The sequence below is a fragment of the Scyliorhinus canicula genome, chromosome 1 (genome assembly GCF_902713615.1).
Source record: "Scyliorhinus canicula chromosome 1, sScyCan1.1, whole genome shotgun sequence".
NCBI classification, from domain to species: domain Eukaryota; kingdom Metazoa; phylum Chordata; class Chondrichthyes; order Carcharhiniformes; family Scyliorhinidae; genus Scyliorhinus; species Scyliorhinus canicula.
In genome coordinates, this window is record NC_052146.1 from 262,629,407 (window position 1) to 262,654,084 (window position 24,678).

General features: G+C 46.7%; 1 protein-coding gene across 3 annotated transcripts in view; it reads left to right on the top strand.

Moving 5' to 3' along the window:
- Positions 1-24,678, top strand: part of ubr2 (ubiquitin protein ligase E3 component n-recognin 2) — a 185,761-nt gene that overhangs the window by 68,966 nt on the left and 92,117 nt on the right. For 2 of the 3 annotated variants that reach the window (XM_038812572.1, XM_038812581.1), the window contains exons 10-11: positions 18,012-18,100; positions 19,402-19,500. In XM_038812572.1, coding sequence (XP_038668500.1) covers positions 18,012-18,100; positions 19,402-19,500 — 188 coding nt within the window. Of the gene's footprint in view, positions 1-18,011; positions 18,101-19,401; positions 19,501-19,567; positions 19,667-24,678 lie in introns of all 3 variants that reach the window. The other variant, XM_038812563.1, reaches the window with a different exon arrangement.

The window sequence follows — 24,678 nt, forward strand, 5'->3', positions numbered from 1 at the left end:
TCTAACACCAAATTGACTAATAATGGAGTCACGTTTTGCAAGGTGTTTCCTTTTTAAAAAAAAAAATTAGAGTATCCAATTCATTTTTTCCAATTAAGGGGCAATTTAGCGTGGCCAATCCACCTCGCCTGCACATCTTTGAGTTGTAGCAACGAAACCCACGCAAACACGGGGAGAATGTGCAAACGCCACACGGACAGTGACCCAGAGCCGGGATCAAACTTGGGACCTCGGCTAACCCACTGCGCCACTGTGCTGCCCCTGCAAGTTCCTGTAGTCCGATTGTGAATTAGCTCTTGTTTGTTCCTGATCAATAATTCTAATATGCTATGTTCTCTTGTTGGTTTTCAAAAATATTGGTTTGGAAATATTCCTGAATGCATTCTACAAATCCATTGCTTTTACTACTTGAGCTGTTCTGCCTTTCCCTGAATGTTAAAATCTGCCATCATAATTAATTTTCTGTTGCCTGCATCCCTGATCTCCAGATTTATACATTCTAGCACTACTTCACTAATGTTAGATTTAAAGACAACTCCAACGAAAGACTTGCATTCTCTGTTGTTCCTTCATTCAACTTGTGTTTTCTTCTTGAAATCCTTTCTGCTGCTGGAGTTGTAACTGTTATTCACGTTTCTAGTTCTTGCCCAATTCCCTGTCCTTTCTAAAGACCGTATTGCTTGAAATAATAACTCCCAATTATGTCCAGTTTATACCCACATCTCTAAAGAGTTATAACATCATGCCCTTTAACAACAACACTTGTATTTATATGGCACCCTGACATAAAACTTCCCAAGATGCATCACAGGAGCATTATAATACAAAATGCAATACTGAGCCATGTAGGATGAGTTAAAGAGGTAGGTTTTAAACAGTATCTTAAAGGAGGGAAGGAATTTCAGAGCTTGGGACCGAGGCAGCTTAAGACACGACTGCAAATGATGGAGCATTTAAAATCAAAGATGCTCAAGAGGCCAGAACTAGATGAGCACAGATATCTGAGGGTTGTGGGGGCAGAGGTGATTATACAGAGGGTAAGGCTGTGGAGGAATTGGAAACCAAAGATGAGAATTCTAAAACCAAGACATTACTTAAGTCGAAGAAAGAAGCTAAAATATTGACAAAATGGCAGATGTCTAAGACGTACAGCTCCAAGAAGACTGCTTGATCTTAACTGGCTATGATTGCCCATGAAAGCTTGGGGAATCACTTTACACCTACCCTTAAGGAAATCAAATCAGTTGGGGATGTCAGGCGCCCTTTCTAAATTGGATTTTCTTTGTGGGGGAAGGGGGAATCCCAGGCCCTGGCATGGTGTGAGGCCAAATTGTGGGGCTGGCTGGAAACCACACGGACTGAGGGGTTGGATTGGCTGCAGGAGCTGCTCTTTCTTGACAAGGAGAGGTCACTTGCTCACCTGATCTCACGGGACCAGATGGTGCTAACATGAGAACTCTTGTCGGACTCGTACCTGGAACTCGCTGCCGGAGGAGGTGGTGGAATCAAGGTGTTTAAGGCGCACCTTGACAAATACATGAATCGGATGGGAATACGGACCCCGGAAGTGAAGATGATTTTATTTTGGACGGGCAGTATGGTCAACGCAGGGCCTGTTCCTGTGCTGTACTTTTCTTTGTTCTTTGTTATACCAAGGCCAAGCAGCAAAGAAAGGTAACCTTTCAGCTTGGAAACTGGATGTGAAGTCAGTACTCTGGTATGAAGAATGACTCATTCCACAACGTGTACACATGCCTGACCTGATTGACCGCAAGCTACACAAACCTGGTGTCGACATTGCTGCTCTCCAAGAAACGATAATCTGGTCTGTTGTAGAGCTGACACAGGCTCTATTCATGTGGATAATTACATCATCTACTCTCATGGAAAGGGTGCTAAAGACCATCTTGAGAATGGCACCGTCATCGCAGTGAGCAACCAACTGCACAGTCAATTGAGTCACCAGACGCAACCTTGGAGTATCTCATTTTCGGCTGTCATCTGATGAAGGCTTAATCAATGTCTTAAGCACCTACGCACCAACTCAATGCCAGAATTTTAGACAGTTAACATTCTATGATTGATGATGTTCTTAGGAACATTTCAAATTTAAAAAGTATATTTTTTATGGGATGTGGGCTTCGCAGGATAGGCCAGCATTTGTTGCTTATTCCTAATTGTACTTGAGGAGGTGGTGGTGACCTGCATTCTTGAACCATTGCAGTCCACATGGTGTAGGTGCACGCACTCTGCTCTTAGGGAGAGAGTTCCAGGATTTTGACCCAGCGACAGCTAAGGAACGGTGATATATTTTCTCAGTGTGGTGAGTGACTTGTAGGGGCACTTCCAGATGGTGACACAGGGTCCCATGTATCTGCCTATGGCCTTCTAGAAGATAGTGGTCATGGGTTTGGAAGGTGCTGCCTAAGGAACCTTGGTGAGTTCTTGCAGTGCATCTGGTAGACAGCACATATACTGCTACTGTGCGTCAGTGATGGAGGGAGCGAATGTTTGTGGAAGGGGTGCCACTCAAGCGGGTTGCACTGTTCTGGATGGTGTTGAGCGAGTGTTGGAACTATACTCATCCAGGCAAGTGGAGAGTATTCCATCACATTCCTGACTTGTGCCTTGTAGATTGTGGATGGGCGCTGGGGAGACAAGAGGTGAATTATTCTGACCTCCTCATGTAGTCACAATATTTATATGGCTAGTCCAGTTAAGTTTGAGTTCAATGGAAACCCGCAGGATGTTGATAGTGCATGATTCAGCGATGGTAATGCCATTGAATGTCAAGGGAGGATGGTTAGATCCTCTCTTGTTGGAGTTGGTCATTGCCTGGCATTTGTGTGGCGTGAATATTAGCTGCTGCTTGTTAGTTCAAGCATCATGAATTGGCTTCTTCTGTTATCAGTAAAGGTGCTCCATATTTTTTAAAAGCCTCACCTGAAATGGATTTGTTAGCTATATGTCTACTGTCTTTTGTAGACAGTTTGATGTGGAATTGATTAACTGGGGAACCACTGTAGGTCAGTGAGTACAGGATTGATTTGTGAACAGGACTTGGCGCAACAAAGGACACGAGCAGGTGAGTTTTGGATTACCGCAGTTTACGATGGTTTGAATGTGGGAGACCATTCAGGAGTGCATTGAAATAGTCAAGTCTAGAGGTAATAAAGGCATGAATTAGGGGTTTCAGCAGCTCGTTTGTGGAGGCAGGGGGTGAAGTTGGAAGATGGTGATAGACAGTCTCAGTGACGGCATAATTATGTCGTCAAAAGCTCATCTTGGGAGTAAATGTGGTTTAATCTCAGACTGTTGCCAGAGAGAAGAAAGTCAGAAATAAGGTAATGGAATTTGAAGTGTGGACCAAAGATGCTGATTTTGATCTTACCAATACTTAGTTGGAGTAAATTTCTGCTCCTCAAGTACTGCATGTTGGATAAGCAGACTGATAATTTAGCAGCAGTGATGGAGTTGAGAGGTGGTGATGTGATAGAGTTGGACGTATGTCGCCAGCGGGAAGCATACAAATGAGAAATAGGAGGCCAGGATCGTGGGGGGGATGCTGGATGGAATGGGAAGAAAGACATTGCAAGTGCCACTCTGTCTATGATTAGATGAGAGCAGTCCCACCCAGCTGGATGACAAGTGGAGGGACATAGGATTGGAGGAAGGGTAGGAATGGGGATATATCTGGGTGGTTGGGAGAGCAGCATTGGGACACGGGTGATGAGGATAAAGCACGAGGAGTTGGGGAGGAAAATAGGTTGGGTGAGGCGAAGGGGGCGAGTTAACTCCACCTCCTCCTAAGCGAGGATGAGCTTGATTCAGTTCGAGGTGGTGCACAGGGTACACCTGACTCGGGCGAGTTTTTCCGGGTGATGATCGATGGGTGTGACGAATCATGCTCGCAGGTTCTATGGCTGTGAGAAGTTGGAGAGCTTTTGGGAGATGGTGTTTGGGATGCTATCTAGGAGAGTCGTGGTTAGGCCAGATCCTAATGTGGCGATCTTTGGGGTCTTGGAGGAGCTGCTGGAGGGGAAGGCGGCTGATGATGTGGCCTTTACCTCTATGATTGCCTGGCGAATGATCCTGTTGAATTGGAGGGCGGATACGCCGCCGGGGTGGCGGCCTGGCTGGGGGAACTTGTCTGACTTCCTCCGGCTGGAGAAGATCATGTTTGAGTTGAGGGGTTCAGAAGAGGGTTTCGAGGAGCGGTGGAGGCTATTCATAATGTTATTTGAGGAGTTTTTGTCGTGGGGTGGGGGGGGAATAAAAGAGGTAAAACTGTACAAACTTTTGATTATGTTTGGATGGAATGTGGATTTTGTTGATGTGTATACTTGGAATGAAAGTGGAGGGGCATAGGACGAGGATGGCGTTGTCAACTCTGTTATAGGCTCAGGATAGGTTGAGTAGGATGATGAGAGATAGTTTACCTTTGTCACAATTATATGAAATGTGATTTGTAACGTGAGTTTTTAAAATCATTGCTTTTGTTTCTTTTTCCTATTGCTGAATCTCGATTCTCGATTCTCTCTTTTTTTTAATAAATGTTTTTTATTCAGTTTTCATGTTTTATATTGAACAAATTACAAATTGTTAGAGAGAGAGAAAAAAAAAAAGAACACGCAAAAATTAACATATATATTTACAGGTGAGCATCTTCGTAGTAATAACTGTGGCCTCCCCCTTTTCGCCGGCATACATATTTTACATTCCCCAACATGTTTATTGGCATTTATTTAGTTGGTTTTGGGCCTTAGCTAGCCATCAAACCCCCGTAACGAGCCCGTAGCGCCCCCCCCCCCCCCCCCCCCCCCCCGCCGGCTACTTTCCCCCGACTATTCTTCCTCTTGTACGTTGGCCACAAACAGGTCCCGGAACAATTGCATGAATGGCTCCCACGTTCTGTGGAAGCCGTCGTCCGACCCTCGGATGGCGAATTTGATTTTCTCCATTTGGAGAGAATCCGAGAGGTCGGACAGCCAGTCTGCAGCTCTGGGCGGTGCTGCTGACCGCCAGCCAAACAGGATTCTACGGCGGGCGATCAGGGAGGCAAAGGCAAGGGCGTCCGCCCTCCTCCCCAGGAATAGATCTGGCTGATCTGAAACCCCGAAGACCGCCACTATCGGGCATGGCTCCACCCTCACCCCCACCACTTTGGACATAGCCTCGAAGAAGGCTGTCCAGTACTCCACAAGTCTGGGGCAAGACCAGATCATGTGGGCGTGGTTGGCCGGGCCTCTTTGGCACCGCTCACATCTGTCCTCCACCTCCGGGAAGAACCTACTCATACGGTTTCTCGTTAAGTGGGTTCTATGTACCACTTTTGGTTGCGTCAGGCTGAGCCTTGCGCACGTGGAGGTGGAGTTGACCCTATGCAGTGCTTCGCTCCAGAGTCCCCAACCTATCTCCATCCCCAGGTCGTCCTCCCATTTCCTCCTTGTTGCGTCCAGTACGGTGTCGTCCCTATCTACCAGTCGGCCATACAAGTCACTACAGTTCCCTTTCTCTAGGATACTTGCGTCCAGTAGGTCTTCCAGTAGTGTCTGTCGTGGCGGTTGTGGGTACGTCCTTGTCTCCTTTCGTAGGAAGTTTTTGAGCTGCAGGTACCGTAGCTCGTTCCCCCCAGCTAGCTGAAATTTCTCTGTCAGTTCGTCCAGTGTTGCGATCCTGCCGTCCGTGTATAGGTCCCTGACTGTCAGTGTCCCCCCGTCCTGCCTCCACCTTTTGAAGGTGGCGTCAGTCAGTCAGTGCTGGTTTGAACCTATGGTTGTTGCAGATGGGAGCCTTTTTTTTTTTAATAAACAATTTTATTGAGGTAGTTTTTGGCTTTATAAACAGTTACAGACATCATCAGAAAGGAAGCAAAAAAGGCAAAAATGTGCAAACATCCACGTACTTTCAATACTTCCATCGTAACATATTGCACAAGCCCGCTCCCCTCCCACCCGTACTACCCGCCATATTTTCCCTCCTACTCTACTCTACCCCCCCCCCCCCCCCCCTCCCCCCACCCCCCTGCTGACGCTCACTCTCCCGCAAAGAAGTCAATAAATGGTTGCCACCTCCGGGTGAACCCCTGCACAGATCCCCTCAAGACGAACTTAATTTTTTCCATCCCCAGGAAACTTGACATGTCCGCAAGCCACCACTCAGTCTTCGGGGGCTTTGAGTCCCTCCGCGCCAATAATATTCGTCGCCGGGCTATCAGGGAAGCAAAGGCCAGCACATCGGCCGCTTTCTCCCCCTGGACGCCCGGGTCTTCCGAAACCCCAAAAATTGCCACCCCTGGACTCATCACCACCCTTGTTTTTAGCACCTGGGACATGACCCCCGCAAATCCCTCCCAGTACCCCCCTCAGCTCAGGGCATGCCCAAAACATGTGCACATGGTTCGCTGGTCCTCCCGCGCACCTAGCGCATTTGTCCTCTATCCCGAAAAATTTGCTCATCCGAGCCACCGTCATATGGGCCCGGTGAACGACCTTAAATTGGATCAGCCCGAGCCTTGCACATGTCGCGGTCGAGTTTACCCTACTCAGGGCCTCTGCCCACAGCCCATCCTCCATTTCCCCGCCTAGCTCCTCCTCCCATTTAAGTTTCAGTTCCTCTGTCTGGGACCCTTCCTCCCTCATGAGCACCTTATAAATACCCGAGACTCTACCCTCCCCTTCGTCCCTCCCAGAGACTATTCTGTCTAGGATCCCCATTGGCGGGAGGCGCGGGAAAGATGGGACCTGTCTACGAACAAAGTCCCGCAGCTGTAGGTATCTAAAATCATTTCCCCCTACCAACCCAAATTTCTCCTCCAAGCTCCTCAAACTCACGAAGCTCCCTTCCAGGAACATATCACCCACCCTTCCCGCCCCTGCTCGCCGCCATACTCGGAACCCCCCATCCATACTGCCGGGGGCAAACCGATGGTTGTCGCAGATTGGCGCCCAGACAGACGCCCCCATCTCCCCCACATGCCTCCTCCACTGGCCCCATATCCGCAGGGTCGCCACCACTACCGGGCTGGTGGTGTACTTGGCCGGCGGCAGCGGTAGAGGAGCCGTGACCAGGGCTTCCAAACTGGAGCCCCTGCACGAAGCCGCCTCCACTCGCTCCCAAATAGACCCCGTACCCACCATCCACTTCCTTATCATAGCGATGTTGGCCGCCCAGTAATAATTGACCAGACTCGGCAACGCCAGCCCCCCCTCGCTGCGGTTCCTCTCCAACATTGCCTTCTTCACCCGCGGAGACTTTCCCGCCCAGACAAAGCTCATGATCAGCCCGTTAACTCTTTTGAAGAAGGACTGTGGGATAAAGATCGGGAGGCACTGAAAAATAAACAAAAATCGAGGGAGGATTGTCATCTTTACAGTCTGCACCCTCCCTGCCAGCGACAGCGGGAGTGCATCCCATCTCCGAAACTCTCCCTTCATTTGCTCCACCACCCTGGCCAAATTTAACTTATGCAGCCTGCCCCAGTCTCGTGCCACCTGGATTCCCAAATACCGGAAATTTTCCTCAACTAACCTAAACGGTAGCCCTCTCAATCTGTTCTCCTGGCCCCTTGCCTGTACCACAAACATTTCACTCTTGACCGTATTTAATTTGTATCCTGAGAACTGGCCGAACTCCCTCAGCATTCCCAGTATAGTTCCCATCCCGGCCACTGGGTCCGACACGTACAGGAGCAGGTCGTCTGCATAAAGAGAAACCCTATGTTCAACCCCGCCCCTCACCATCCCCTTCCAACCCTCTGCGGCTCTCAGCGCAATCGCCAGCGGCTCTATGGCCAGCGCAAACAGCAGCGGGGAGAGCGGGCAGCCCTGCCTGGTCCCTCGGTACAACCTAAAGTACTCCGACACTTCTCTGTTGGTCCTGACGCTGGCCCTCGGGGCCTGATATAATAATTTGATCCAATCCACCAATCCCTCCCCGAACCCAAACCGTCCGAGCACCTCCCATAGATATTCCCACTCCACCCGGTCAAAGGCCTTCTCGGCGTCCATAGCCACCACTACCTCCACCTCTCTACCCGCCGGGGGCATCATTATCACATTAAGCAATCTCCTCAGATTGGCCGCCAGCTGCCTACCTTTCACGAACCCCGTTTGATCCTCCCCAATCACCTCCGGTACACAGTTCTCCATTCTACCCGCCAGTACCTTTGCCAGGAGCTTGGCATCTACATTAATCAGGGAGATTGGCCTATAGGACCCGCACACCTCCGGGTCTTTACCCCGCTTTAATATCAGAGATATGGTGGCTTGTGACATTGTCGGCGGCAGGGTCCCTCTGTCCCTTGCCTCATTGAAAACCCTCGCCAAGACCGGGCCCACCAGCTCAGAGAACTTCCTATAAAACTCTACTGGGTATCCATCCGGCCCCGGGGACTTCCCCGACTGCATGGCCTTTAGGCCCCCAATACCTCCTCTACTCTAATCGGGGCCCCCAGCTCTTCCACTCGCCCCCCCCCAACTGTTGGGAATGTTAACCCATCCAGAAACCTTTTCATCCCCTCCGGTTCTTCTGGCGGCTCCGAAGTATACAGCTTACGATAGAAGTCCCGGAATACCCTATTCAATTCTGCCGGATCCTCCACTTTGTGCCCCCCCTCGTCCCTCACTCTACCTATTTCCCTGGCCGCCTCCCTCCTCCTAAGTTGCTGCGCTAACAGTCTGCTAGCCTTTTCCCCATACTCGTACACCACTCCCCTCGCCTTCCTAAGCTGTTCCACGGCCCTGCTCGTGGATAGTGCCCCCAGTTCCGCCTGTAGCCTCTGCCTTTCCCTGAGTAAAACCTCCCCCGGGGACTCTGCGTGCTCTTCATCTATCCGGCCCATTTCCCTGACCAATCTATCCATCTCTGCCCGGTCTGCCTTGGCTCTATGGGCCCCAATTGAAATCAGCTCCCCCCGCACTACTGCCTTTAGCGCCTCCCACACGGTCGCCGCTGAGACCTCCCCAGTGTCATTCACCTGCAGGTAATTTTTTATACATTTCCGAATGCAGATGGGAGCCTTGTCCGACATTTTGTTCAGGCCAAATTGCTGCCGCAGTTGGTTCCAGGATTGGAGGGTGGCTGTCACCACTGGGCTGCTGGAGTGTTTTTGGGTGGGGATGGGAGTGCTGCCGTGGCGAGGGCCCGGAGGGAGGTCCCCATGCAGGAGGCCTCCTCCGCATGCACCCACTCGGCTTCTGGCTCCTGGATCCATCCCCTTACTCGCTCGGCTGTTGCCGCCCAGTGGTAGAATTGTAGATTCGGGAGGGCTAGCCCCCCCCTGGATTTTGTTTTCTGTAGGACCTTCTTTGGGATCCTAGCATTTTTACCCCCCCCCATACGAACGCCATGATAAGTTTGTCCAGCGCTATGAAGAAGGCCTAGGGGATGTAGATCGGAATGGATCTAAACAGGAAGAGGAACCTGGGCAATACGTTCATTTTGATCGTCTGGACTCTTCCTGCGAGGGAGAGTGGGAGTGTGTTCCATCTTTGCAGGTCCTTTTTACTTCCTCCGCCAGGCTGGTGAGGTTCCATTTGTGGATCCCTTTCCAGTCATGGGCTATTTGGATCCCCAGGTAGCGGAATTTATGTCGGGCTTGTTTGAACGGCAGCCCCTGTAGTGCTGCCCCCCCCCCCCCCCCCCCCCCCTGCTGGTGTACTGGGAAGATCTCGCTTTTACTCATGTTGAGTTTGTAGCCCGAGAAGGCTCCAAACTCTTTCAGGAGCGCGATGATTCCGTCCATGCTGCTTTGTGGGTCCGAGATGTAGAGGAGCAGATGTAGAGGGCCATCAAACCCCCGTAACGAGCCCGTAGCCCCCCCCCCCCCCCCCCCCGCCGGCTACTTTCCCCCGACTATTCTTCCTCTTGTACGTTGGCCACAAACAGGTCCCGGAACAATTGCATGAATGGCTCCCACGTTCTGTGGAAGCCGTCGTCCGACCCTCGGATGGCGAATTTGATTTTCTCCATTTGGAGAGAATCCGAGAGGTCGGACAGCCAGTCTGCAGCTCTGGGCGGTGCTGCTGACCGCCAGCCAAACAGGATTCTACGGCGGGCGATCAGGGAGGCAAAGGCAAGGGCGTCCGCCCGCCTCCCCAGGAATAGATCTGGCTGATCTGAAACCCCGAAGACCGCCACTATCGGGCATGGCTCCACCCTCACCCCCACCACTTTGGACATAGCCTCGAAGAAGGCTGTCCAGTACTCCACAAGTCTGGGGCAAGACCAGATCATGTGGGCGTGGTTGGCCGGGCCTCTTTGGCACCGCTCACATCTGTCCTCCACCTCCGGGAAGAACCTACTCATACGGTTTCTCGTTAAGTGGGTTCTATGTACCACTTTTGGTTGCGTCAGGCTGAGCCTTGCGCACGTGGAGGTGGAGTTGACCCTATGCAGTGCTTCGCTCCAGAGTCCCCACCCTATCTCCATCCCCAGGTCGTCCTCCCATTTCCTTCTTGTTGCGTCCAGTACGGTGTCGTCCCTATCTACCAGTCGGCCATACAAGTCACTACAGTTCCCTTTCTCTAGGATACTTGCGTCCAGTAGGTCTTCCAGTAGTGTCTGTCGTGGCGGTTGTAGGTACGTCCTTGTCTCCTTTCGTAGGAAGTTTTTGAGCTGCAGGTACCGTAGCTCGTTCCCCCCAGCTAGCTGAAATTTCTCTGTCAGTTCGTCCAGTGTTGCGATCCTGCCGTCCGTGTATAGGTCCCTGACTGTCAGTGTCCCCCCGTCCTGCCTCCACCTTTTGAAGGTGGCGTCAGTCAGTCAGTGCTGGTTTGAACCTATGGTTGTTGCAGATGGGAGCCTTGTCCGACATTTTGTTCAGGCCAAATTGCTGCCGCAGTTGGTTCCAGGATTGGAGGGTGGCTGTCACCACTGGGCTGCTGGAGTGTTTTTTGGGTGGGGATGGGAGTGCTGCCGTGGCGAGGGCCCGGAGGGAGGTCCCCATGCAGGAGGCCTCCTCCGCACGCACCCACTCGGCTTCTGGCTCCTGGATCCATCCCCTTACTCGCTCGGCTGTTGCCGCCCAGTGGTAGAATTGTAGATTCGGGAGGGCTAGCCCCCCCCTGGATTTTGTTTTCTGTAGGACCTTCTTTGGGATCCTAGCATTTTTACCCCCCCCCATACGAACGCCATGATAAGTTTGTCCAGCGCTATGAAGAAGGCCTAGGGGATGTAGATCGGAATGGATCTAAACAGGAAGAGGAACCTGGGCAATACGTTCATTTTGATCGTCTGGACTCTTCCTGCGAGGGAGAGTGGGAGGGTGTTCCATCTTTGCAGGTCCTTTTTTACTTCCTCCGCCAGGCTGGTGAGGTTCCATTTGTGGATCCCTTTCCAGTCATGGGCTATTTGGATCCCCAGGTAGCGGAATTTATGTCGGGCTTGTTTGAACGGCAGCCCCTTTAGTGCTGCCCCCCCCCCCCCCCCCCCCCCCCCCCCCCCCCCCCCCCCCCCACCCCCCACCCCCCACCCCCCCTTGCTGGTGTACTGGGAAGATCTCGCTTTTACTCATGTTGAGTTTGTAGCCCGAGAAGGCTCCAAACTCTTTCAGGAGCGCGATGATTCCGTCCATGCTGCTTTGTGGGTCCGAGATGTAGAGGAGCAGATCGTCTGCATAGAGTGAGACTCTGTGCTCTCTGCCTCCCCTTCGGATCCCCCTTCATTTTTTTGCTGCCCTGAGCGCAATTGCTAGCGGTTCGATTGCTAGTGCGAACAGCAGTGGGGACAGTGGGCATCCTTGTCTGGTGCCCCTGTGCAGCTGGAAGTATTGGGAGTTGGTATTGTTGGTCCGTACACTCGCCATGGGGGCGTTGTATAGGAGTTTTATCCACGCGGTGAACCCTGTTCCAAGCCCGAACCGCTCCAGTACCTCTATGAGGTATTTCCATTCGACTCTGTCGAAGGCCTTTTCTGCGTCCAGGGAGACGATCACCTCTTGTGTTCTCTCCCCGGAGGGGGTCATTATCACGTTCAGCAGGCGCCTGATGTTCGAGGTGAGCTGTCTACCTTTGACAAAGCCCGTCTGGTCCTCTGTGACCACCTCAGGTACACAGTCTTCTAGCCTTTTGGCTAGGATTTTGGCCAGTATTTTGGCGTCTGCGTTCAGCAGAGATATGGGTCTGTATGACCCACATTCCGTTGGGTCTTTGTCTTTCTTAGGTATCAGCGAGATTGAGGCCTGTGCTAACGTGGGTGGCAGTGTGCCCCTAGCTAGCGAGTCTGTGAGCATCTCCCGCAGGTGCGGGGCCAGCGCTGTCGCAAATTTTTTGTAGAAGTCCGCCGGGAATCCGACCGGTCCCGGCGCCTTCCCAGTCTGCATGGAGCTGATACTGATTCTCGATTCTCTCTTGAGTGGGACTCTGACCGGACCCCTCATGATTTTGGAAACTTCTGTCAATTCTCCTCTCTGCTTTCTTTTCTCCGAGGAAAACGGCATTAATTTCTCCAAACTATCTTACCACTATTGTGAATCTTTTACGCACCCTTTGGAGGAAATTGAGCACAAGGATGAGACTTGCCAGTTCTTCAAGGGAACTCTTAATGTGACAATTGCTCTCAGTATAAAGTTGACACGTTTTTTCGTTTTGAAATTGTGGATGCGTGATTCAAACAGGATTCCAGAAAAAATGGGCATGGATTTGGGAGGTGACAACACATTCAAAGACTTTGGAAAGGGAAGGGAGATTGGAGGTGGCATGGTAGATTTCTTTGAACAGGGGGTGACGACAACAAATTTAAAGGAGGGAGGCACAACACTTGAAGATAGAGATTAACTGTATCACCTAATCTGGAGGCCAGGAGGAGAGTTGGGTGGTCAGTCGTTTAGTTGTAATAAGGTTAAGGGAGTAGGAGATGGGTCTCATGGACAAGATGAGCTTGGAGGGGCCATGAGGGGAGATGGAGGTAGGAGAGAAACTAGAGAAAGACAAGAATTCAGGCCTGAGGGGTGTGTCCCATTTTGGTAGGTTTAGTGGGTTAGTGCAATGCACAAACATACAAATTAGGAACAGGAGTAGGCCGCTCAACCCCTTGAGTTTGCTCCACCATTCGGTAAGAATTTGGCTGTTCTGATTGTAACTTCAATTCCACATTCCTGTCTACCCTGATAACCTTTTACCCCATGTCAATCAATAATAGATCTAGCTCTGCTGTAAAAATATTCAAAGACTCTGCTTCCACTAGCTTTTGATGAAGAGAGTTTCAGAGAATCGTGACCCACTGAGAAAAAATTCTCTTAATCTCTGTCATAAATGAACGACCCAGGGGCAGCACGGTGGCACAGTGGTTAGCATTGTTGCCTACGGCGCTGAGGACCCGGGTTCGAATCCCGGCCCTGGGTCACTGTCCGTGTGGAGTTTGCACATTCTTCCCGTGTCTGCGTGGGTTTCGCCCCCACAACCCAAAAGATGTGCAGGATAGGTGGATTGGCCACACTAAATTGCCCCTTAATTGGAAAAAATAATTGGGTACTCTAAATTTATAAAAAAAAAAAAAATAATAATAAATGAACGACCCCTTGTTTTTAAAGAGTGAACCCTTGTTCCAAATTTTCCCACAAGAGGAAACATCCTCTCCACATCCACCCTGTCAATACCCCGCAGGATCTTAAAGGTTTTGATCAAGTCACCAATTACTCCTCTTCACTCTCGTGGATACAGATCAAACGTCTCCAACTTTTACTCATCAAGCAACCCGCCCATTCCTGGTAGTAGTTCAGTAAACCTTCTCTGAACTGCTTTTAACTCGTTTCATCTTTCCTTAAGTGAAGAGACAAATACTGTGCACAATACTCCAGATGTGTTTCACCAATACCTTGGGTAACTGAAGCATAACCTCCCTGCTTTTGTAATCAATTCTCTTCACAATAAACAACAACATTCTGTTAGCTTTCCTAATTACTTGCTGCATCTTCATACACTTCGGACACTTGGATCCCTCTGCACATCAGAGCCCTGCAATCTCTTACCATTTAGATAATAAGCTTTTTCATTCTTCCTGCCAAGATGGACAGTTTCACATTTGCCCACATTATACTGCATCTGTCAGATTTTTTTTTGTCCACTCACTTAACCCATCTATGTCTTTTTGTAGCCTCCTTACGCACTCTTCACAATTTAACTTTCCTACCTATCTTTGTGTTGTCAGCAAATTTAACAAACATACCTCAGGTCCCTTTAGCAGCTGTAAATTGTGAAAAGTTGAGGCCCCAGCATTGACCTATGTGTTACACCATTCATCACATCCTGCCAACCAGTAAAAGACCCACTTATGTCAACTCTGCTTCTTTAATCCATGGTGGAGGATGGATGGCCTTGATCTTTGATACAAAGAAATCTCTGAGCTTGTTGCGCTTACTGTTGGACGTGAGGGTAGAGGAGGTAGAAGGAGGTTTAAGAATGAAACTGGAGGCTGAAAAAATAAGTTGGAAATGATCTTTGCAATCTAGGATGATCTGAGAACATTGAGCAGGACCTGATAATACTTACATGGTTCAGCCAGATTTTGCAGTGGATGATTAAATTAGTTATCAGCCATATCTTTGCAAATCTGCTTCACTTTGACTTGAGGAATTAGAGGCCATGCAGGGGAAGAAATGGAGGGCCAAAGACTAATCAGTTAGGATTTTGACAGTGCAGTTGTAAGTGAATTGCAGGATTCTTTGCAGTAGCAGGTCCATGAGGGATATTTGAGGCACTGGAAGGGGATGTGGGTGGAGTGGGGTACAAAGAGTTGGCATCATCTGTGATAAATGTGATAGGACTAGTAAGAGCATGAGAGATGGTAAGATCAATGTACTGGCTGCCTGAATGGGTTGGGGGGTTACTTGAGGAAGGATGAAAGCGCTGTACACTTAGAGGAGAGAGATCAGGATGACTTGGGTCATCAGGGATGAGAAGTTGTTCAGTTCAAAGGCTGAGGAAGGAGAGCAGTGAACATTGAGAAAACATTTTTACGCACTGAGTGGTGTAGTGAAGAACAGATATTTTGATTGAGAGGTGAGGTGAGGGGACTGGAGTAAGACCAGATGCTCATTTACTTAGGTGCCAGGCAATGAAGGACACAGGCCATGGTGAGATTTGTGCACTCTACCACTGCAGCAGTCTTGACTGGAGAAGTGGTGAAGGAATAACCAGGTGGAGCAATTTCATTAGGAGGCAAAGATGTCTTCACTCCTGAGCTACGTTTCCATTAAGGGCGTCGTGTTGATGCATCATCCAAACTTAGTTCATGGCTGGCAACAGTCTTGTTTACAAGTGAATGGACATTCAGAAGGGTGAGCAGTGGTCGGGGTGAGTTGAACAAAAAGGAGATTTTACGGTTTTCCTCCAGAGATCGATCGGCTGGGCCCAGGTTCTGAATTGATGCTTCAAACTCATCTCCTCTTACTTACGCTACATGCATTTGTGTACAGAATACTCCGGTTGCTAACCTTGTCCATCTGCCCTGATGGTGTTTTTATCTCGCTATTTGACTTTTTAAAAATAAATTTTAAGTGCCCAATTTTTTTTTTTCCAATTAAGGTGCAATTTAGTGTGGCCAATCCACCTACCCTGCGTATCTTTGGATTCTGGGGATGAGACCCACGTAGACACGGGGAGAATGTGCAAACTCCAAGCTTTCAAGATAAAGATAGATAGTTTTTTGGAGAATAAAGGAATAAAAGGTTGTGGTGTTCGGGCGGTAAAGTGCAGCTGAGTCCACAAAAGATCAGCCATGATCTCATTGAACGGCGGAGCAGGCTCAAAGGGCCAGATGGCCTACTCCTGCTCCTATTTATGTTCCACACGGACAACGACTGGGGGCTGGGATCGAATCGAGGTCTTCGGCACCGTGAGGCAGCAGTGCTAAGCACTGCGCCGCCGTTCCGCCCTACTTTTGACAATTTAATATGGTCTGAATTTTCATCACTCCTTTATCATTGCAAGTATTTTTGTGCAATGTATTTCTATGACCTTTTCTGTTCCTTGATTATTTATGCTTTCTTTATCTTTTTATGTTCTCTGACTTTTGCTCTCAGCTTCTCTTGATTTTATCTTTTGGGTACTACTATTTGCACTACCTCCTCACTGACTGGTTCAAAATCCTTTTCACATTTCTCTTTATCCTTTGTTCCAGCCTAGTTCAGGTGCCACTGTCCCATGAAGGGAGGAAATTCCTGGGGCCTTGCAGTAATTTTTGTGTCCTCATTGGCTACAGGTAAAGTTCCAGAGGACTAGAGAATAGCCAATGTTGTTCCTTTGCTTAAGAAGGGCAACAGGGATAATCCAGGAAATTATAGGCTGATGAGCCTTACTTCAGTGGTAGGGAAATTATTAGAAAAGATTCTTAGTGATAGGATTTACTCACATTTGGAAACAAATGGACTTATTAGTGATGGACAGCATGATTTTGTGAAGGAGAGGTTGTGTCTCACTAATTTGATTGAGTTTTTCGAGGAAGTGACAGATGATAGATGATGGAAAGGTGGTAGATATATACATGTATACATGGACCTCAGTAAAGCATTTGACAAGGTACCTTATGGTAGACTGGTAAAAAAGGTGAAGTCACATGGGATCAGAGGAGAGCTGCAAGTTGGATACAGAACTGGCCTGGGCACAGAAGACAGAGGGTAGCAGTAGAAGGGTGCTTTTCTGAATGGAATGTGTGACCAAGCGGCGTTCCACAGGGATCAGTTCTGGGGTCTTTGTTGTTCGTGGTAAATATAAATGATTTGGAAGAAAATGTAGCTGGTCTGATTAGTAAGTTCGCAGACGACACAAAAATTGGTGGAGTTGCGGATAGTAAAGAGGATTGTTCGAGAATGCAGCGGGATCTAAATTGTTGGAGACTTGGGTGGAGAAATGGCAGATGGAGTTTAATCCGGACAAGTGTGAGGAAGTTGGAAGGTTCAATGCATGTAGGAATTACACAATAAATGGTAGAACTCTTGCGAGTACTGACAGGCAGAGAGATCTGGGCGTGCATGTCCACCGATCATTGAAAGTGGCAACACATGTGGATAAGGTAGTCAGGAAGGCGTGCGGCATGCTGGCCGTCATCGGTCGGGGCATTGAATATAAAAATTAGCAAGTCATGTTGCAGCTATACAGGACCTTAGTTAGGTCTCATTTGGAATATTGTGTACCAGAAGAATGTGGATGCTTTGGAGAGGGTTCAGAAGTGGTTTACTAGGATGTTACTTGGTATGGAGGGCATTAGCTATGAGGAGAGGTTAGATCAACTAGGTCTGTTCTCACTGGAACAATGGAGGTTGGGAGGCAACCTGATAGAGATCTGCAGGATTGAGTGGCATGGACAGAGTGGATAGTCAGATGCTCTTTCCAAGGGTAGGTGAGTCAAGTATTAGGGGACATAGGTTTAAAGTGCGTGGGGAAAAGTTTAGAACAAATGTGCGAGGCAAGTTTTTTTACACAGAGGATGGTAAATATATGGAACGCGCTACCTGGAGAGGTGGTGTGAGCAGGTACGATACTGGCATTTAAGGGGTATCTAGACAAATATATGAATAGGGAGGGAATGGAAGGATATGGACTCCGTACGTGCAGATGGTTTTAGTTTAGGTAGGTACCGTGGTCGGTGCAGGCTTGGAGGGCCAAAGGGCCCGTTCCTGTGCTGTATTGTTCTTTGAAATTGAACAACTGCTTTCCACAGAAGTGTTCCAGCAATGTATTTTTTCCTAACCTGTTTAGCGTTGTGATTTAGTAAGTAGCTTGTAAAGTAATCTGCAGGTTTCCACCCATGGGATCCTACTTAATTTAACACCTGGCTCCTGATGCTGCCCTAGAAGAATTTACTTCCTGATCTTAACTGTATCAATGGTTTTATGGATCACAATAACTGTGTTCACAGTCCTGATCTTCATCCGGTGAACTGCTGTCTACTGAGCCCACAAGTTTGGCAAGTGTCTGGGATTCTGGATAAAAAATTCCCATTATTGCAGTACGGTATGCTTCATGTTTTTCTCCCTGCTCCCAGAAGAACAATTATGTCCTTTTATTCAATAGGAGCACGAAACATCTATCACCAATTGTTTATGAGCAGTCTCCTCATGGATCTGAAAAGCAAAAAGCTATTTGCAGTTCGATTTGCAAAAGTAAGTTCAGTATTGAGTTACTTTGTATAGTAAAGATTTACATAGCTTTGATCCATTAACTGAAAAAAGTTTTTATTCTTTGTCTTCATAATGTGTATCTGCCTTTAACTTGCTCAATTTTATTTTTGTTTGTTAATTAGTGACATTAACTGTTTTGATGCTGTTAAATAGTGGGTGTTTTTTACTGCTGAAATAACATTCACTTCCAAGAAGTGTAATGAGGAAAATAAGCATTATCTTTTTGATAGCAGTAAATCATTTTTGCTTTCCTGTATCTAATACGTCCAAGTAATAATTTGATATTAAGATAAGTTTGCACAGAAACAGATGATTAAGATGTGTTTAAAACTTCATTTATCTATTATTAATGTACTTGTACAAAAACTGGCTAAATCGGGTTGCAATTATTATGTTTTGTGTTTTCAATTTAATAATTCTTAATTGTGGTAGCATTGTTCCATTTATTGCATTCTTCTGTAATTTATTTCTGTTAAAAAATTTATGACCTTAACTACAAAGGAACTAAATTAGTCTCCTAGTTAGAAATGGCTATTCTTAGGTTGAAATGTGCAGGGAATCTCCGGTGTTGCACCCTGTCCTCTCATCTCTTGGACCTGAGTTTGAGTCCAACTGGATTGATGGAATGAAAGGACACTCTCTCTCCTGGCTGTTTGGCTTTTGCAGTCTTCTACCAGATGACTGATAATTTCAGTACAAAACTCCCAACACTTGTGACAATAAAGATTATTATTATTCTGTGCCAGGTTGTCGTGGGAAAGATCACAAAATTCTTTAGTGTGGGTAAGTGCAGTGGGGTCAAGAGAAGAGAATCTCCAGGGTGGTGCTATGATACCTGGGTATGCATGACCGTGACTCAGTTTGATGCTGACTCCAGGTGACAATAGTTGATCAAATATATTGTCTCCCACCAGTGACATTCTTGGCTAAAACTTAGACATATGCAAAAGTCAACATGTGCCTTCACACCTATCCAAAAAAACATGTCCTCTAATGGCTGTATATTTGTTAATTCAATTTAAAATTGAGACCCACGAAAAGTGATGCAACAGGCAAAAATGATGCAAGTGATGCATTTCCTTAAAATTCATAAATTTGGATTAAGTAAATTTGTTTGTGGACGTGGACAAAATACTTTTTTTTTTGCTCCCTTCTCAAAATCTGCACTGAAGAATGTTTGCTCTCCGCCGTTTCAGGAAACTTAATGGTTAGAAGTAGAATCAGTATTTAATTCTGAGGATAGTCTGGACATGACCTGGAGGTGAATTTATCTTGTTGTTTAGAATTACCCACAGTTGCAGAGAGATTTTATGGAGGATGATCACGAGCGGGTAGTGTCAGTGACCGCTCTGTCTGTCCAGCTCTTCACTGTCCCAACTTTGGTAAGTACAATGTGTTTTCATTCAAGTCTTTGTCCACCACCTTGCTTCTTCTCTGCCTTTTCATTAGAACTATGAGAGGTTGCAGACTGACTATGTGAATGATGACCACGACAGAGAGTTCTCGGTTACCGACCTTTCAGTGCAAATTTTTACAGTCCCTTCCTTGGTGAGTAGTGATTTGAATTTGACCAAGGACACTAAGATGTTTTGGTGGCATAACTGTGTGAAAATTGATTTTCTGGGATGCTTCTCAGTGGACCAGCAGGTTAAGGACAGTTCTGAGCCATGGAGATCAGGAAGGTTCCAGGTTTGCAGTTGGTCTGTAGTGTTTGATCTGCTATCAGTTGAAGTAGGAGGTTAGACTCAGGATTTCTTAATTATGGGGGAGCGTGATGAGTAAACCCAGTGCTCAATGGCGCCTTCTGTGTGGTTTATTGGGTAAGGATAAGAACTTCGAACCTCCAGTCTGTCAATGACCATTGGGTTCACACTTAAAGAACAGCCAATTAAACGAGGTACAAAGGGCACAGTTTGCAGATGAAAATAAACTCCAGTAATGATATACATCTTGAAGAGCGAACTGTGAAAGAGAAAAACGAGTTGGAATTCTGATTCCGTGCTGGCCTAATCTCATCAGCTAGGCTTCATTGGTAATCGTTTCCTCTACACCTTTTAAAAAATCTTCTGAAAATATATGTTTGGCCAACTGTATGATTCACTCTCCAAAATATACTCGACAGGCTTTGCACCCAATCTTTTCTTCTATGAAGCACATTGAGATTTTTCTTTTCTCCTTTGAAGGCATGATATCAATGCAATTCATTGCTGTATTTGCGGCTGCACAAGAACACAAGAATTATGAGTAGGAGTAGGCCATTTAGGCCTTGAAGCCTGCTTCGCCATTTGATTCATAAATCTATCCAATTTAGCCGTGAATATATTCAAAGCCCCATCTTTCACTGTTCTTGGGAAGAGAATTCCAGGGGCACTATCCTTAGAGAGAAGAAATTTCTCTTCATCTCAGTCTTGAATGGGAGATCTCTAATTTCTCGCTTGTCTCCTAATTCGACAGATGGTAACATCCACTCAACATCCACCTGCCAACGTCCCTCAGGATCTTGTATGTTTCGATGAGATCACCTCTCATTCTTCTCAACTTCAGTGGGTACAGACACAAGGTGCTCAACGTTTCCTCGTAAAATAATCTCCTCATCTCAACAATCAGTTGAGTGAACCTTTTCTGAACTAATGAAATTATATCCTTTCTGAAGTAAGGAGACCATAATTGTACACAGTCCTCCAGTTGCAGTCTGACTGAGGCCTGAACAGCTGGAGCAACACTTTCCTTCTTTTATACTTGATGCCCCTTGCAATAAATGCCAGCATTCCAATTTCCTTTCAACTCACTTGCTGCACTTCCATATTCACTTCTTGTGATTCACACCAGGAAACACAGATCACTGGTATGTTGAGAGTGCTGCAGTTTCTCCCCATTTAAATAATGTACTGCTTTATTATTCTTCCAGCCAAAGTGAGCAAGTTCACATTTTCCCATGCAGGGTATTATCATCTGCCAAATTAACCAATCTAAATCCCCTTGTACATTTTATGTCCTCTTGACAACTTATTTTCCTGCATATTTTTGTGTCATCAGTAAACTTATTCTGTCTCTTCATCCAAGTAACTGATATAGATCGTAAATAATTGAGGCCTCAACACAGAACCCTGTGGCACTCCAGTTGTTACAGCTTGCCAACTAGAAAATTACCCATTTAGTCATGTCCTCTGCTTCCTTTTACTCTGCTGCCTGTGAGCTCAATACATTGCATCAATCCTCTCAGGATACTGAAACTAAAATTGTCCCAGTCTGCAGTGTTTTGATTGATCTGTCTCTAGAGCGGTAAAATAAATAAAGTCCTGCATTCCCTTGCTTAATGAACAGGACATGGCTTTTCATTAGGAATATGCTCAAGGGACTGAATAGGCTACTCGTGTTCATATGCTGTGGAATACCTTTTACCAATTGGACCATTGTTAATGTCTAGCTCAAATATAAAAGTAAATGCAAGAAAGCACAGAGTGAGAAGACTGTTGGCGTGTTCAAACTCATAAGCTGCCTGTGCTCACTCTTCCACTACTCATCTGGTCTCTTGAAGGTGATTGTGCCAAATTGTTTCTTGTCTCATTCAGCACAAGTGATTGTGAAACTCTTGAAAAGTAACATTGGATCATTTACCCATGAGTATTTTGTGTTGGCTAGCGGGATAAAATGCAATTTTTTGTTTAGCCGCAGAAGATATGAAAATTGAGAGTCTCACCGATGCAAAATGTTGGAGAAGATGATAGAATCATAGAATTTACAGTGCAGATGGAGGCTATTCGGCCTATCGAGTCTGCACTGGCCCTTGGAAAGAGCACCCTACCTAAGCCTACGCCTTCACCCTATCCCCGGAACCCCCCTAACCTTTTTTGGACACTCAGAGCAATTTAGCATAGCCAATCCACCTAATCTGCACATCTTTGGGCTGTGGGAGGAAACCCGAGCGCCTGAAGGAAACCCACGCGCACACACAAAGAGAACTTGCAGACTCCAGACAGACAGTGACCCAAGCAGGGAATCGAACCTGCAACCCTGGAGCTGTGAAGCAACTGTGCTAACCACTGCGCTACTGTGCTGATGGAGGAAGCCTGAATGGCATACCAGCTGGTTTAACTGGCCTTTTCCCACTGGATGTTGTAGCACTGATGCACTTATCTTTTGTGCACTGGCATATGGGTTTCAAATCGGGCAAATCAGTGGGATGGAAATCTCTTTCTATTGCCTTTGAATACACTTTGTGAGTAAAATTTCAGTAGCTTTATGCGAGCACCCTATTCTTGCGATGAGTTACTGATCATCCTTGCATGGGAATGTGATTGAGGGTTTTCTGGCCACATTGGGATTAAGACGTAATGCAGGAACATGGGAGTTTAATGGGTATAAAAATGTGTTGTTCCCCATCGCGAGCATTTATGAAATGTCCTGGGCATTGTACAATTCAGTTGCCTTTATAGGATAGTCATCTGTTATAGCCACTGTTAACAGTCGCTAATTGCTTCCAGTGGAAGCAAATAGAACATTACCTCCATTAAATATATGTATATTATGTTATACTCTTGTTGAGTTTCTGCCCAAAGGCAAGTCATTGGTGATTATTCGCTGAACTCGTGCCATGATTTTTTTAAACTTGCAGGTAGGGCAGGCAGACAGACCCCAAGTCTACATTGGCTGGAACAAGGATTAAGCCCCATGTTGCTGGTGTTAATCTGATCCACATGGTAGCCAGCCAACTGAGCTATCCCCAAAATCTTGCATTGCAGCTGCTCAATTCAGCCTATATATATGTAGTACTTGTGTAATTTATTTGTACTTGACGGTTAGAATCATCGAAGAGCACTATAAAGCACAGTGTCATGTGAGAGTGCCTGTAAGAAATGGGTGTTTATCAAATAGCTGCAGTGATGTCAGTGTGTGGGCGCTCTGCTTTTCTTTCGTTTTGAGCTGTGAGCTGGTTTTGACTGTTTAGTTTCGCTTTGAGTTGGAGAGCTGCAGTCAAAGTAAACAGATGTATACTGGTATTTCTCTACAAGCTAAAGAATGCTCAGTTCTTCTGATGATTTCAAAGTAATACCTGTTTCTGTAGAGAATACAAACCTACTGTCTTTGTTAAAAAGTGATTTATCTTATGGATGCATTAGGAAAGTTACTAAGGGTTACCTATGGAATATTGTATTTAGGAAAGTATCAGTGTTTGTAGTTGATAAGATGTTTACTGAGTGTTTATAAAGTGTTAACTGAATTCATAGAATAAACATTGTTTTGTTTTTAAAATATTTTAGACCTCTGTTGCATCACACCTGTAAAGTGGGCCCTTGTGCTCCCCATAACCAAAATCTATTAAAAGGTTTGGGTCGGGTGAACCCCATGATATACTTTGGGGGATCTCTTAAACCCTGGTCCATAACAAGAGTGAATCTGACAAGATGATCTTGGATTAAGTGCCACCTGGTTATTACACCCATCAGCCAGGTCCTGTGGGTGACTGTAATGAATATATTGTATTCTTCATGACTTGCACTTACTCCAGAGTTTTTGTGTTGTGTATCAATCTGCCTGTTTGACAGTTAACTTGAAACATTGCTAGCTAACAGTATTTGCAGTTCTTATTGAAACTTGTGGAAAACAATCTAAAATATATTGCTCGGGGCAGCATGCGGCGCAGCAGTTAGCACTGAGACTGCGGCGCAGCAGTTAGCACTGAGACTGCGGCGCTATGGACCCAGATTCGAATCCCGGCCCTGGGTCACAGTCCGTGTGGAGTTTGCACATTCTCCCATGTCTGCGTGGACAACACAAATATGTGCAGATTAGATGGATTGGCCATGCTAAATTGCCGCTTAATTGGTGAAAAAATAATTGGGTATTCTAAATTTATTTAAAAAATATTGCTAACTGCTTTCACATTAGTGAATGAAATGCACTGCCAAGTGAGGTGGTTGAGGCAGATACGTTAGTGACCTTTAAGACTTATCTGGATAGGCACATTAACAGACAGGGTATAGAAGGATGCAGGCGGTTGGCCTAGATAGGACACGTGATCGGTGCAGGCTTGGAGGGCCTAAGGTCCTATTCCTGTGCTGTATTGTTCTTTGTTCTTTATTGTTCTACCATATGGTGTGTAAACTAAAAGTCTGCCAATGTTTCCAACACATATCTCCTTCTGTCCCCAGACCGAAAGATGCCTGTTCTGTTACGAGTCAGCCATGAGATTGTTCCCTGAGCTGGATGAAACAAAAATCTTATTCCTCGTACAATGCTAACTTGGGGAATAATTTTCTTGTCGTTTTCCTCCTATTTGTAATCTTCAATAGGGACATAAAATTGAAAAGAAAGGGGCCAGGCCACTGCATTTTTTTGGGGAAAATATTTTTATTCGGTTTTATGACATTTTGTACATAAAACAAAACAACAACCCCCCCCCCCCCCCCCCCCCCCCCCCCCCCCCAACTCTACCAACGAACACCCCAATATCTCAAAGAATAGCCCCCCCAGCAGCTGGCGGTCACCAACTCTTTAAAATGAACAATAAATAAACCCTCTCTCTTGTGAAACCCCTCAAGATAAACTTAACTGTCTCC